General features: G+C 28.0%; 2 protein-coding genes across 3 annotated transcripts; one reads left to right on the top strand and one right to left on the bottom strand.

Moving 5' to 3' along the window:
- The first annotated feature begins 680 nt into the window (after nt 1–680).
- Nucleotides 681–7,261, top strand: LOC130672802 (twisted gastrulation protein homolog 1-A-like). The gene is made up of 4 exons (XM_057477544.1): nt 681–1,069; nt 4,423–4,657; nt 4,858–5,064; nt 6,239–7,261. The coding sequence occupies exons 2-4, from the start codon at nt 4,429–4,431 to the stop codon at nt 6,547–6,549; spliced, it is 747 nt and encodes a 248-aa protein (XP_057333527.1). The 5' UTR covers nt 681–1,069; nt 4,423–4,428; the 3' UTR covers nt 6,550–7,261.
- On the bottom strand, nt 7,255–14,589 carry LOC130672800 (uncharacterized). 2 transcript variants are annotated; one of them, XM_057477543.1, is made up of 7 exons: nt 14,430–14,589; nt 13,331–13,493; nt 13,047–13,268; nt 12,832–12,907; nt 9,803–10,447; nt 9,129–9,232; nt 7,255–7,967 (listed from the first exon to the last, which is right to left on the bottom strand). In XM_057477543.1, exons 2-7 carry the CDS (start codon nt 13,433–13,435, stop codon nt 7,863–7,865), a joined length of 1,257 nt encoding a protein of 418 aa, XP_057333526.1. In that variant the 5' UTR covers nt 13,436–13,493; nt 14,430–14,589; the 3' UTR covers nt 7,255–7,862. The 2 variants fall into 2 exon arrangements, with proteins under 2 accessions (XP_057333526.1, XP_057333524.1); XM_057477541.1 differs by having other exon boundaries at nt 9,129–9,304; nt 14,430–14,587.
- Between the last annotated feature and the right edge of the window lie 831 nt (nt 14,590–15,420).

Genomic DNA, 15,420 nt, shown 5'->3' with positions numbered 1-15,420 from the left:
AAAAATAATGATAAATAAAGGAAGAATCTTAAATACTTAAGCACTTAAATACTTGAACACGTTGTTAAACTTGGCCGATTGCAGTAGGAGGTAAATGAGAGGTTTCGCGCTCATACGTTATTACACTTCCTTTTAACATCACCTAATTTATTTATTATATATGTTATATATTTATTTTTTACATCCATTATTACTCATTACATATATCATTTTTCCTTTTATCTGCATCTTAAATTACTAAGTAATATGTAAAAAAAGGAAAAATAAATATATAAAAATAAAAATATCTATTATAATGTATATAAATATATGAATAGTTGATGAGTTAACAAAGAGACAAGCATAGCGAATGAATTAGCTAAACCAATATTAACTTTTTAAACTTTTAACTCACAGTCATTTGCTCCAGAGTTAGATTCTGTACTAGGAAGGATGAAGACACAGGTAATAAAATTTTAAAAAATAAAATAAATAAATTAAAAAAAAAAAAAAAAAAAATAGAAACAAGTCAAAAACCAGTCTCATGCACTCTCAGTTAGTAGTTGCCCGCGAACATTGAGCTCTCTCTTTTTCTCATGCGCAATCGTATCTCCTTCAACTTCACCACCTCTACTCTACCTTCTTCTCTTAAGTTTTAATACTCAACTCCTCTCTCTTCCATGCTACCATCCGCTTATTCCAACAGTATTCCTTCATCTCCAATAAGAGACGCTTCTGATACGTAACATAATTTTTCACGTTTTTTAATTTGAAATTAAATCTATAAATTTGGTACATTTTCTTTTTTTTTTTTTTTTTAAGCAAATTTAAATTGAATCAGTGATTGGTGATTTTGAAAATATTTTTTTTAGTTATTGTGACTGTTTATGAATAAAAAAAAAAAATAAAAAAAACAATAGTAGTAAATAAATAAAATGATAATATTGATTGAGACGAAATATGTCTCGTGGTCATTCAAGTCGCAACGCGAACCGGTTGCACACTCTTAAAATAGTTTCTCCGGCGTAGGTAACTGGCTTATATGAGAAGCGATTCAATTTAAACATTTATATTATACGTTAACATTAAGGTAAAATATTATTATTTATTGACACGTGATTTACATTATAAATTTAATATTCATTTTTTCTCCGTTTTCATTACCATTTTTCTTAATTGCCAGTCGAATAATTATATAAATAGTAACTATACGATTTTATTGCGATATTTAAATTATGATTTTGTCAAACAAAGAACAACATTTCTGCTGCGCTGAATAGAAAAATTATCATTAAGAAGTACAATTTTTTAAATTTGAAATTATCTTAAGGAATTATTTTAATCGAATAGATATTTCACTTGATATTAAGGCTTTTTAAGAAGAAAATTGATATTTATTTTCATTACACTGTAAAAAATTTTTGGAGTGAATGTAGAGAGATGACTTTGTATTTATTTAATTCCCTCGGAGTGAAATTTACTCTGAAAGGGAGTTTATTTTAATATTAAAACTCCGAATCGGAGAGAATGTTGATTTAAATAAAATCCAGAAAACTCCAAAATCACTCCGCTAAAAAAACAAACTCCCTAATTACTCCATATGCGATTTTTTTTAAACTCCGAAACTCCGAATGACGGAATGAATTCGGATTTAAATAAACTCGTAATTACTCAGAATTCACTCCCGAAAGGTTTGCAGTGTAAAACTCCGAATTGGAGTAAATGCGGATTTGAATAAAATTGTTTACTCCAAAATTACTCCGTTGGAAAAATAAACTCCCCATTTACTCCGTATTCAGAGTGATTTTTTATAAAATTCCGAAACTCCGAGTGACGAAGTCAATTTAGATTTAAATTAAATCTGCAATCACTCAGAATTCACTTCCGGTTTTTACAGTGTAATTAATAATTACTAATTACTAATTATAGCATAAATAAATAATTATTGTCAAGCAATATAACGATTTTTAGGGTAAATACATTTTTTTAATTCTAATATTTCTTCAATAAAAATATTTCTCATGTTGAAAATATTTTTTTTTGCTAAGTGTGTTAAATAAATAAATATATAATTTCCAGAACGTTTAATATAAGATGATATTTATAGAATAAAAAAATTTTTTTTATAATTTCAATGTTAGAAACTGAATGTTAAAGTTAATTATGATAAAAAGATGATGTAGTGAATTGTTTAACTTAATATATTGCCTTAGGGCAAAGATCGTGTTTAGATTTATCTATCTAATATTTATCGCGTCTATTTAAATATTTATTAAGAATATTTTCATTCATTGCAATACAATATTTATTTATTTATTATCTTCAACATTTTTAATAACTTAAATTATGATAATTTGATATTTTTATTTTATTCAATATCACGAATATAAAATTTTCAAATAATTAATTGAGATATTTTTATTGGGTGGAAGTTGAAATAATTATTAATTACTAATTACTTGGAAAAGATCAAACAGACTTATTTCTAATATATTTGTTTATATTTTATGGGCCTAAGGGTTTTGTAGAGAAGTTAAGTGGGGGTTGGAGATAATGTAATATAGATGTTTTTTAAAAGACCTTAAGAAAGGCCCTGCAATTTAAATTCCAATCCGGTGATCTTTAGTTTTCAGCCTTAAGCTCTACAAAGAAGAGTAAATATTTTGTCGCTTTGTTTGGTACCAACTGTAATATATTACATTTATTTTAATTAAGTAATTAAAATAATTTTATTTATTCTGTTTGCTTTGAATTTATTCACTGAAAAAAAAAAAATAATTTTCAGAATAAAAAAATAAATTCTTGATCCGAGAAATCAATTTATTGTAATATTGCAATAGAGTTTTTTTTTAATGATTAATAGGGACAAGATTTTTGCCTTATTTTTGAAATGAGTTGTTTAAATTTTTGATATTACGGGGAAAATATCTGTCTTAGTAAAAGAGTTTCCGAACAAAAGTTGTAAGAAATTTAGTTTTATTAAAAAAATGTCCCTTATGATTTTCTTATACGATCAATATTTTCACCGTAATTTAAAAATTAAGATTCATAATGAATGATTCAAAATATTGTTAATTATGAAAATCTTAATTCTGAAATTACGGCTGTCTTATTAGTCCTAAGAAAAAATCATAAGAAACATTTCTTTTAGAAAATTAAATTTCCTACAACTTTTGATTGAAAAATTTCTTAATAAGACCATTACTTTCCCGTAATATTAAAAATTTTACACCACAAATTATTAATTATTTTTAAATGAACGCAAAAATCCTGGCCCTAAAGATTAAATTGCAATCTCTTGTAAAAATAAAAAAAAACTACTCACTTTACATAAAATATATTTTTCAAAAGAATTCATATATTTTTATGAGTGTGAATGTAGCAGACATCAGACAAATTTAAAATTATTAATAAATAAAGTAAATAATTAATAAAAATAAAATTTGTAAAAAATGCGCATTTAAAAAATTTTGAAATTGATAAGTGCATTTTTTATAAAAATTATTTTTTTAATTATATACTCTATTTATTAATAATTTTAAATTTGTCTGATTCCTGCTATATTCACACTCTGCTATATTCACACTCATCCATTTTTATGGTTTTGTAAGCAAAATTTTTTTTTTCCAAAAAAATTATAAGAGATTGTGGTTTCGTCAAAAAAAAAAAAAAGTTGATAGCAAATTTGCAATAAATTAATTTTTTGAATCAAGAACTAATTTTTTTCATAAAAGTTTTGTTTCTGTCGGTAAAATAATAATTAATTAATTTAAATTCAAAGCAAAAAATGTAAAAAAAATAATTTATCGTAAATAATGAATTTTCATCAGAAAAATTATTTTTGTTTTTTATAAAGATTTTAAATTTATTCAAGTGTCGGGTAAACAAAATTTGTTTTCCAAAAAAAGTTTCCTTTCAAATAGTAATAATTCTAAGTATGGAAAATAATTATTACTATATACGTGATACGTCGCATATTCTTGAGTGTATAAATAGATCACGAATATATAATCGATTAGAAAGTAAACATATTGAAATTTATTAACTACTAAAAAGTAATTTAGCAAACTTTATGATTATAAATTGCAATAAAAAGTTATTATTTGTCATAAATTAAATTTTTCTAGATTTATAATTAAATTTTTTTTTATCAAGTGAATAATTAATTTAAAACACGACCTCGGAAATATTAAACGACAAAGAATAAATAATTATCCTCATTATCTCGTGAAATTTCGTCTGATATATTATTGTTATATATATGGTCTTTATGAAATTAACTTCCTACCGCATACGTGTTAATAAAAGCGAATGTAAGATGCTCGTGAAAAAGAAGAAAGGAATGAAAGAAGGAAAGACCGAATGAATGAATAGAAAAAAAAAAGCATTTATACATTTCAAGTTAATTAGGTAAATTAAAAAATTTAAACTAATTGTTTACAGGACACGATGACGTGGTCTCAGAATTTTATTCTGATGGGAACTACGACGATTATTATTATTATTGGTATGACTGTTGTAAGTTTTACAGCAGCATGCAACGAGGCCATTTGTGCAAGTGTCGTGAGCAAATGTATGCTTACACAGAGTTGCAAGTGTGACCTCGTCACCTGCACTTGCTGTAAGGAATGCTTTTCATGTTTATCTTACCTCTATGATGAGTGTTGCTCCTGTGTTGGTTAGTTCAAAGTTTCAACTTTTTATTTATTTTCTTTGCACGGAAAATAAAAATTTCTTGATGCAAAAAACTTTTACTTGCCCTAAGAAACTTTTTTTTTTCAATTCGTAATGCAATTAATTTCTTGGGGCAAGTAAAATTTTTTTTGTACGGGTGTATATTTTTAATTAATTAATTATTTTTTTTTTATTTTTATTAAGATTTATGTCCAAAGCCAAATATAACTGACAATCCTTTGAGCAAAAAATCACATGTCGAAGATTTTGCTGAACCTGTACCAGGACTTTTTCAGGCATTGACGGCTGAACCTGACCCACTTGAGAGATGGATTACGTTTACGTATCCAGTTGATTTTGACGTCTCATTATTTCAGCCTAAATCTGAAAAAGAGATTAATTATCAAATGCGTAAGTATATTTTTCGTATTTTATTACAGGCATTTTTAACGGTGAGAAATAAAAGTTTTATAATGGATATGATGAAATAAAAAATAAAAAAAAATAGTACATTACACACTTAGTGAGAGAAGTAGGACATTCCAACCCGTGGGTTTTCCACATAATGTCTTACGTTCCTCTGTGGTCTGTATACAATTTTTCACTAGACCTGTACTTGAAAGTTTAAATTTTTGCCTCTGCTTTTGGAAAGAATTGCGCATGCGCTAATTTTTATCATTTGATTTCTCATAAAAGAAAAAATGGACTTCCTTCCTGATAAACAGGATAGGAATTTAAACTTTCAGTGTAGATATAGTGAAAAATTTTCTAATATTAAAACTTCCGTGCCAATGCAAGTGATATGAAAAATATGTGCGTGCCACGGGATAAAAAACGATTTCAGACTTCGGGTGATGTCAGCCAACTTCACCCTATTCTGAAATCGTCTTGTTTCATTCCTTGCCGCGAAATATGCTATTTTTTTTACACTGCACCCTAATCATAAATTAGTTTAAAAAAAAAAAATTATAATAATGAGGTGAACATTTTGATATATTGACGTTCTAATTAGCAAATTGTTTAACTCCATTTCAGAAAATCTTCCATTTGGTTACGTAACAAATGATCCGAGGACAATTGATCCGCCCTTTTTTCACTAATTTGTGTGTGAGTATATTTTTATGTTACATGCACACAAAATTAGTGAAAAAAGGGCGTAATTTTTCATGTTACACGCATTTTATCGACGGATCAATCGTCGCAAGGATCAATTGTCGCGGATTAATTGTCGCGGATCAATTGTCTTCGGATCATCGGTCGTGTCACCCTTCCATTTATGCGAAAAAAACTAATGTAAAAATTTTTTTTTCATCTAAAATTCAATTCTATATTTAGTATATGTATAATATTTTTTCTGACTGTTAGTATCTGAAAATTGCACAGAACCATCTAATAAAAAATATGAAGTTAGACAATTTGCTAATTAGAACGTCGATATTTATTTTGGCTGCAAAAAAATTTAAACAAAATAGATTTAATATTGAGATTTTTTTATATTCCTTGCATTGAAATTGCGAGTTTTTCGTAAGAATTTTCTTAAGTGAATAAATAATTTATTAATGTAATTTAAAAACTGTGTGATTAGAAACTGTCGAAGAAGAAGTTCATCACCCATTGAAGCCAAATGTCATGACTGTAAATTGTACAGTAGCATATATGGCCCAATGCAATTCATGGAATAAATGTCAGGCATCATGTCAGAGTATGGGAGCGACGAGTTACAGATGGTTCCATGACGGCTGTTGTGAATGCATAGGTGACACTTGTATTAATTACGGAATCAATGAATCGCGATGTCTTCATTGTCCGGCTGATAAAGAAGAAGGCGATGATCTAAAAGATCAATACGATGATTATGGCCAAGATGATGAAGATCTTATTGATGATCTTGATTAGATTTAATATTTTAATTCGATAAATCAAATTATTATTATTCTAGTTTCGTGAAATTGTGTCGTATTTTATGACCTACAATTTCATACACATATATACATATATTAATGGATTATTACCATCTTTTACCCAGTGAAAATAAGATCGTCTACTAATTTTATATTTATCTTTTTTTAATTTTCATTCATCAAAATTAAATTAATTACGTAGAGTTTAATTAAAATTTATGAGAATAAATTATTATACTACTTTATAATTTTAAATATATTTTTATAAGTTAAAAGTATGAAACAAAAAAAAGTTTAATCTTTTTTTACTCGGACAAAAAGCTGCCCTGATTAAACAACTGAATTCGACCGAATTAAAAATTTCAATTCTGTTATATTCTGTTAAATTCGGTACGACAGAATTTAAAAGAATTCAAAGACTATTTTCGAATTAATCAGAATAAAAACGATTTAAAATTTTTGAATTGGTTTCAATTCGGTTTAATTCGGAGTCAGAACCAGAAATTCGAGGATTATTTTCGAATTAAACAGAATAGAATTATTTAAATTCGTTTCAATTTGGATAAATTCTGGTTTTCCTGCCGAATTAGACAGAATTATTTTTCAAGTTAGGTACCAAATTAACAGAATTTTTCTGAATTATATGGAATTAAAAATTTAATTCTGTTTAATTCGATCGAATTCAGTTGTTTAATCAGAGTGCACTGTAAAAAATTTTTGGAGTGAACGCGGATTAAATCCGGAGTGAATTTGAAGCGAAATTTACCCCCAAACGCGATTAGTTTTTTTTGCAAACAATACTCGTATAGTGCCATACGAAATAAACAAAAATTGTACATATATTTTATCAAATAATCTGTATATGTTTTCAAATATTATTATTATATATCAATTACTAATAAATAAATAAATATATAAAAAAAGTGAAGACGTTAAATAAAAAAAACATAACAAAGTTAATTTTTTAAAATCTTTTATATCATAGACTTTGGTGTTTCGAAATTTGAACTAATAACAAGTTTTTACAGCCAATTATTTATCTACTTATAATATATTATTAAACAATTCTAAAATTACATATAAATATTATCCGTTTAGCATTGAATGTTATTAATTTAAATTAAATGATATATTTTAATGATTTTTTTTTTGTCTTTATAGTCTTGACAGTATTGGTCCATATGAATTTTTTTAAAATTCTATTATATGATTCAATTATTTTTATTAATAAATTTTATAAATTATAATAGTAGAAATTATTATTATTATTATTATTAAGATTGATTATTATTGATATATAAATATTGTTTAACTTGGAGGCCTTTCATCTTTGGTTTCATTACTTTCCGGTAATTTAATAAATGGTAAATCTCCACCGCTCCACATTGAATACAATTGAGATTTTGATGATTCCTTTAAAAAGTAAAACAATAAATTCACTTAACGGAACATTTTTCTAAATTTATTTAATAATTTTACTGTTAAAATTTAAACATATAGGGGAGGGAGAGGCAAAACGGGGTACTTAAGGATATTCAAAGTAAATAGAAAAAAATTTTCAGTTACCGTTTAAAAAAAGTTTTTTTCATTTTTGCGGGCAAAATGGGGTACCCCCTAAAAAAGATAAAAAAAAATTCTGGGTTTTAAATTAATTTGATTGAGTTAAACTTTTTTGCAAGTAATTTATATTAAGAAAAGTTATATTTTGTATGATTATTGGATAAAAAAGAAGAAAAACAAATTTTTAATAATTTTTATCATAAAACAAAAGTCATTAATATTTTTCATGATACCAGCATCGAAACTTGAAGTTTCAGTGTCCCTACAGCCCGTAGAAACAAGATAATTTCAAGCCGATGCTGCAAACAACTGCTAGCGAATTTGTAATTCAAAAATACCTTCATACAGTGGTCAGAAACATGTTCTTCCCAAGGGAAGAAACACAATTGTTTCTGCCCAGTGTCAGTTATATTTAATGTTCATTTGTAGCCTTATTACTCTCATTTGTTTACTCGTCACTTCAGTTTACTCATTTCATTTTTTAAGTGACAGTTTTAATTAACCAAATAAAATTACTAAAAAATGAGTAAAAATAATGTTTTTGTCTTATTTACTGTTTAATAAGTGACAGTAAATCACATATTTTTCATTCTCTAACAGTTCTCCGCATCATCGGCTTGAAATTAACTTGTTTCTTACTGGCTGCTGACACTGAATCTTAGTTCCGATGCAGGTAATCATGAAAAATATAGTGTGTGACTCAGGATAAAACACGATTTCAGACTGCAGGTGATGTCAGCCAACCTCACCCTAGTCTGAAATCGTCTTATTTCATCCCTTGTCACACAACATATGTACTATTTCAACTGACAATTGATTTTTGAAAAAGTTTAACAAAAAAAATTCAAATAACGCTCAAGTATATTTACAAAAGTGATTTTGGAATGTTTAAAAACCATTTAAAATATAAAATGTTTTTTTTTTATAAAACTTTGGGTTACCCCGTTTTGCCTACCCTACCCCCTTTTGCCCCCCCCCCCCCCCCCCTTCCTCTATATATGTCGATAAACTTACTCCAGTACAAGCACCAGCACTTTCAGAACCAGATCTACTGTTTCCTGATAAACATGAATCCGTAGACGATGAACTTTTTCGTGATGGAAGAAGATCATTGACTCCTGAAATATCAGATTCTCGATGACTACCATGATCACTATCACGATGACCACTTGTACTACCACCACTATTTTCTAAAATTTTTTTTTATCATTAAAATTAATTACAGATTTTAGTATAATATAATTCAATAAAAAAAATAACAAAATAAAATGTCTTTACGTTTTTTATGGAAAATGTCTTAGCAAAATTAACCGATTTTTTTTTTATTTACGGGGAGAAGAATTTGAAAGAATAAATGCAGAGTATAATAGAAGCATTTTTATGTGTGCAAACGAACCATTCCTATAATTTATTTCTGTAGAAATTCACGATTTTCCAAGTGCGCACGATACACTTTAAAATTTTATTTTATTTTCAAAAATAATTGTTATGGAAATTTAATAAAATTTATCAATTTTACATGAATTTTGATTTGTGTACATAATGAAAAAAAAAAAATACTGCATAATTTTTAATGAACATACAGTATGACAAGTAACAAATATATGTTTTAATTTATTTATCAAAACATTGATTTGGATTTGAATTAAAAAAATTTTTTAAAGAAAAATTATAATATGTATAATTACCAGAATCTCTGTGGTCACCATGATCACTATCACGTTGTCCAGATTGATCAGAATGATCGCTGGAATGAGAATCCTGTGGCCAGCACCTGGGAGATCCAACTCGCCTGGAGTCCGGCCAGATCGAGTTATCGTAATTACCATCAAAATTACAAGTAGTGAGAGTAACACCGGGTATATGTTGACTAGTAAAAGCAGACAATTGATTATTAGGTCTAACACCTGGTCTACAAGATAACAACTGTATGGCTTCTTGTAGTCCGTCCTGACTGGCCATTCCTGATGACTTCCACACAGAGTCTGGTGTTGCTGATCTACTTCGATCTTGATGTGGTACTCTGAGCCTTGTTCTTTCTTCTTGTCTTGGCCACTCTGTGACGTGTCGACAGTCCCAAGGCATTGACCATCTTCTCATGGTACTTTCTGTTGACTCACCAGACATTTCAGCGGCTGCGGTCTCCGACCATCTTCTCTGGACCTGCAGAGGAAAGAGTGGATATCGCAACGGCGATCTATGGCTATTTTGCTGTATCGAAGATGATGATACTGGTGTTTGCGGACTGTACAAACGTTCAAAACATTGTTGAAGTGCTGCAATATCACATTCATTTTTTCCTGATTGAGAACACGAACACTCAGCCATATTACCTTGGAATTTAATATTTTCATTATTATTATTAGTATTTTTCAATATAAATTAATAAATAGTTTTCTGCTAATTGGAATTTTGTTGTCTTCTTTTCTTTAAACAATAGAAAAAAAAAAAAAAAATTGGTATTCCCCAGTAAATAGACAATCATTAAAAAAGACACCATATTTACTTCATATGCGTCGTGACTTTTTTTTTAAACTCCGAAATTCCAAGTGACGGGATTCAAATACAATCCGAAACCACTCCCGCTTTTCACAGTGTAATTAAATAAAATAATTATTGATAATTTTTTTCTATAAAACTTTAGTTCGCCCGAGTCGAAATATTAGACGTAAGTGGAACGTTCTTAACATTTTAAACGTAAATTGAACATTCTTAACGTTTTAAACGTTAATTAAACTTTTTAATTGATATCATAATATATGAAAAGATATAATAGCGTTAGATAGAAGTATGAAACTGAAAAAATTTTTTTTTCAAAATATGAATTTTTTATTTAAGAGCCAGAAAGGCGGACGACAAAATTTTAGGGAATTAACGTGATGATAATCCAGGAGTATAAAATCGATGAAAAAATTTTTTTGGTATGCTTATGTTTTCTTATTATAAGTCTTAATAGGTTTTAGTTACATGTTCGATTTATGATACTCCAATCTACGTTTTGAATAAGTTAAAAGCTGTCAAATTGAGTTTTTAATGTACAAAATGTTCAATTTACGTCTAATATTTCGACTCGGGTCAATTTTGAGGTTTACGTTTTTCAACTTGTCTGTCATGATTATTTAGTTTGATTTAAATATTTATAACATTCCTTAAAAAACATCCGCTGTAATGATTATTGACAACTATCAAAGTATTTAAGAGATGGAAATTTATTCCAATAGCGAAATATTTTTATTCGGAAGTCATGTCATGAATTTATCAGTCAATACCACAATGCTACCGTATTACTATTATTGTTATGATACTGTTATTCATTATTCAAAATTTTAAGCCTCAAGCATCCGCGCTGTGAATATTTCGTATCGACTACCCCTCAACCGATAGGGGGTTGCTAGAGTGTAACTTTTTAAAAATTATTTCGGTTAGCATTGCAGAACAAAAGTTTAAATTCACGTACGTACCATAGAAAAAAATTTTAGTCCGATTTTTTTCACTTTTCAATGATATTTTATTCAACACAATTCCAATACTTTGCATTAAAAAAATCAATTTGAGTTACCAAAGTCATAAATAAAATAATTTCAAATATAATGATCAGAAAAAATTCAATGATTATAGAAAATAATCCTTTGGAACGGAGTGGACGCGGATTGAAATAAAATTTACGTCACTCCGCAATTACTCTGCTGGAAAAAAACTCCCTATTCATTCCATATATGGAGTATTTTTTTGTAACTGGAACTCCGAATGATGGAGTGAATTCAGGGTTGAAATAAAATCCGTAGTCACTCCAAATCCACTCCCGATTTGTCACAGTGTAGAGTTACCACTGAACTTAAGCAAAATTTAACGAACTAAACAATTTTCGTTGAACATGATTTCAATTTTCGAAAAATTAATCTAAAACATTACAATTAGCAGAAAATATCCGTATAAAATCATCATATATATTTATACATATACAGAGTAGACCGGGGTATGAAAAATTAAAAAAATTCTCAAGTACTGAAGATAAATCGAAAGTCAAAATTTTTCATTTAGGGTCAAAAGCCTTTGCAATTTATATATTTATTATTTTAATTAAATAACGTCACAAATAAACATAAAAATTTACTTTTAATTGAATTGTAAATTTATTTTCAGTCTTTATGTGCCAAAAAATATCAGATTCTTATCAAAATCAGTTCAGTTCCAAAAAAAATTTTTTTAATTAAAATCTAAGTGTTTTTTTTTGAATTAATTAAACTTCAAGTATGAAAATTTAATGATCGAAGTTTAAATACGAAAAAAATATGACTCATTGTACCTTACTCCAATAAGTCATTTATACAAAACGGACCCAGGAACAGAATATTTGGACTAGTCAACAAGTACTCAAAAAATGTAAATTTCTTTGGGGGATCTCTTAATTCATTTAAAAAGTAAATCCAAGTGGAAATAAAAACCAGAGGGAAAGCTGCAGCCAAAAATTAAGAAATTAAGAATAATTTAGAAATTTCAAATACTTTATATTTTTTCTTTAGTAACTTATTCCTAAAGTTTATCTGTTATGTATTGTAGTTAGTGTGATTATCGCACTGGATAATGCAAATGAAATATGAAAATTTGTAAATTGCTGAAAGCGTAAATAAATAAATTACACAAAATAAATTACGATACCCCGTAACACCCCGGTCTTGACTATATTTAAATTAATCTAATAATAAATATATTTTACCTAAACATTCACAACAAGCGACACAAAATTGATACTGCAAGTTAATGAAGGTCAGAAGATTGTCCCGCAATATATCCTGAAGTGGAAGTAATTAATAACTTAAACTTGAACGTAAAATCGATAATTAAAATTTAAGATAATGAATGAAGGTCATTCAGGTCTAAAAGTGATTAATATAATCGGATGTAACAGAAATATTTATTACTGGTACCAACATGTTTGTCGACATCACTGTCTCGTGTCTCGTGGTCTCTCAAGGCCGCGACCACGTGCTGCTTAACAGTATTACTTGCCACACCAGTTGCCCTAGTAAGTTCTTCCCAACCGGCAAGACATTGGCCTGTCAATCTACAATTAACTGTTCCTTCGCGGCTTGATAAAATTGATTGTAAAGACTGTGCTAGCTTCGTACCAGCCGAGCAGAGACCATTTAACATCTAATTTAATCAACATCAATAGTAATAATTTATCAAATAAATTACATATTTGAATTATTTACCTGTAAATACGTCAGCCAACTACCAAGACATTCATTTATTTCCATTTGAGTTTTTGATAAATTTTGAATACCATCGTCGGATTTTAAATCGTTGGCTTCGGCCATCGTGAAGGCCACTCGAGATCAATTAATTTATTCTAAATATTATTTGTAATAGATTTACCTGTTAAATGAACGTATACACATATACATATACATATAAATATTTTTCAAAATTTTTGAATGCTCTGTAGTTATTCACATTCAAAATCAATCAGTTTCCAAAGCCGTATTACAGCTGATTTTGATTCGAACGCAAATAACTGAGAAGTATTCAAAAATTTTGAAAAATTTGTCAGAGATAATTTGTTAGAAATAAAAGGATCTACAAAAAAGCTTCTGTGATGTTTTGTGATAGGTCTGATAGTTTCGTCAGAAAAGTCGAAAAATAGTAAAAATTTTGTAAATTCAATTTTGACCTCGAAAAACTTCTGAAATATTGAATTTATCAAAAAACTATACTAGATCTTCTTTGTAGAGCATTCAATTCTTTACAGTAAAATGTATTGGCCTTTTTGGTACTGAGTCAATTATGAGTTAAAATTTCAAAGTTTTTCCCATGTTATTTAAATGGGAAATGGAAAATTGCAATCAGGAAGTTCTTAATGTTGATACGAAAGCTTTAATTTTAACAGGCGATTTTTTTACCCTACCGATATTTTTGAAAGTGTATCCTTGAAAAATAAAAAATAGTCGATTTTTTTAACCAATTGAATATATATATATATAAACACATATATACGTATATATATAAAATCAATATTATCCTAATCAGATTAAAAGATAATTTTATTTTTAAAATAAGATAATTTAATAAATAAAAAAAATTAATTTCATATCTTTGTTTATATTATTTTTGACATTAGAATACCGGAAATATAGAGGGGATGTAAACACAGACGCTTTGAGTACTCGAGAGTTCATTGACATTGAACAATCAAAACTGATTTATTACAATAAAAATAAAAATGTTAATTCATTATCGTTGCTATGATTATTAAAATGTAATTGTTTGTTAATTATTATTTAAAAAAAAAAATAATATAATTATGATACTTACATTTTAATGTAAATTTTGGCGCCCTTGGCGGCACCGCGTGCCCGGGAAAACTGACTGTTGACCCGAGAAAAACGTGTATTGACGTGAGCCCATAGTGACTTAACTATTAGGACCATGATTGAGCGAAGCTCTTGTTCATACTGCGCATACATGCTTTATTCTTAGCGCACCTACTCTGTAATATTCACTCTTATCTGTGGTAGAAATGCTCATGTTACTTGCGCGATTTGCGCAATTGCTGATGTTGTAGCGGCGTTTACGTTTGGACAAGTGAATATGATATTTTACTGGTATACCGACAGATGGAACCACGTAGTTCGTTAGGAAAGTTGTTTGGATTTTTTAATTGTTTGTTTAGTCAGAGGATACTGTGTTTGTATTTCTAAGGCTGTTAGGAATGTAATTCAGAGATGTTTTTTTTTTTTCAACAAATTAAAAAAAAATAAACAGATTATTTGTTTATTTATGTTCTTATCGTTTGAATTTACGAATGTATGTGGGAAAATTTTATTAAAGATTTTTGTAACGGTTCAAAAATCAAAATTTTTCTCTTATTGAAACACTGGAGTACTTCGGGTATAAGGGAAGGGTTCAGTAAATTTTGAACCGCTGGATAAAATTTGTTGTTGATGCTTTTGATAAAAAATAAGATCCCGAAAATTTTAAACCTCTTTCTCTATTAGTTTCCGAGTGGATGAAAAAATAAACAATCGTAGCAAAATTTTCTTCATAATTAGTTGGGTTGATAGTCTGGAAAATGGTTGACCTAGTGAGCCAGTTCTAAATCTTGCTGCTGTTTTTGAGTTCCTCGAGCTCGAAAATACACTTCCAAAATTTCGAGATCTGTTCCAAACTCAGTTTTCGAAAATCGGACGGAAATCAATAACGTCTTTTTACGAAAATTTTTTATTTTCTTAGCGAGAAGTCACAAAATTACTGAATTAAATTTCAGGCATTTTGTGTTTATATCCAAAGGATAAATTCAATATTC

Source organism: Microplitis mediator, chromosome 8 (genome assembly GCF_029852145.1).
Source record: "Microplitis mediator isolate UGA2020A chromosome 8, iyMicMedi2.1, whole genome shotgun sequence".
In the NCBI taxonomy this organism is placed as follows: Eukaryota; Metazoa; Arthropoda; class Insecta; order Hymenoptera; family Braconidae; genus Microplitis; species Microplitis mediator.
Note: the sequence above shows the minus strand (reverse complement) of the source record. Positions and strands in the feature narration are given on the sequence as shown.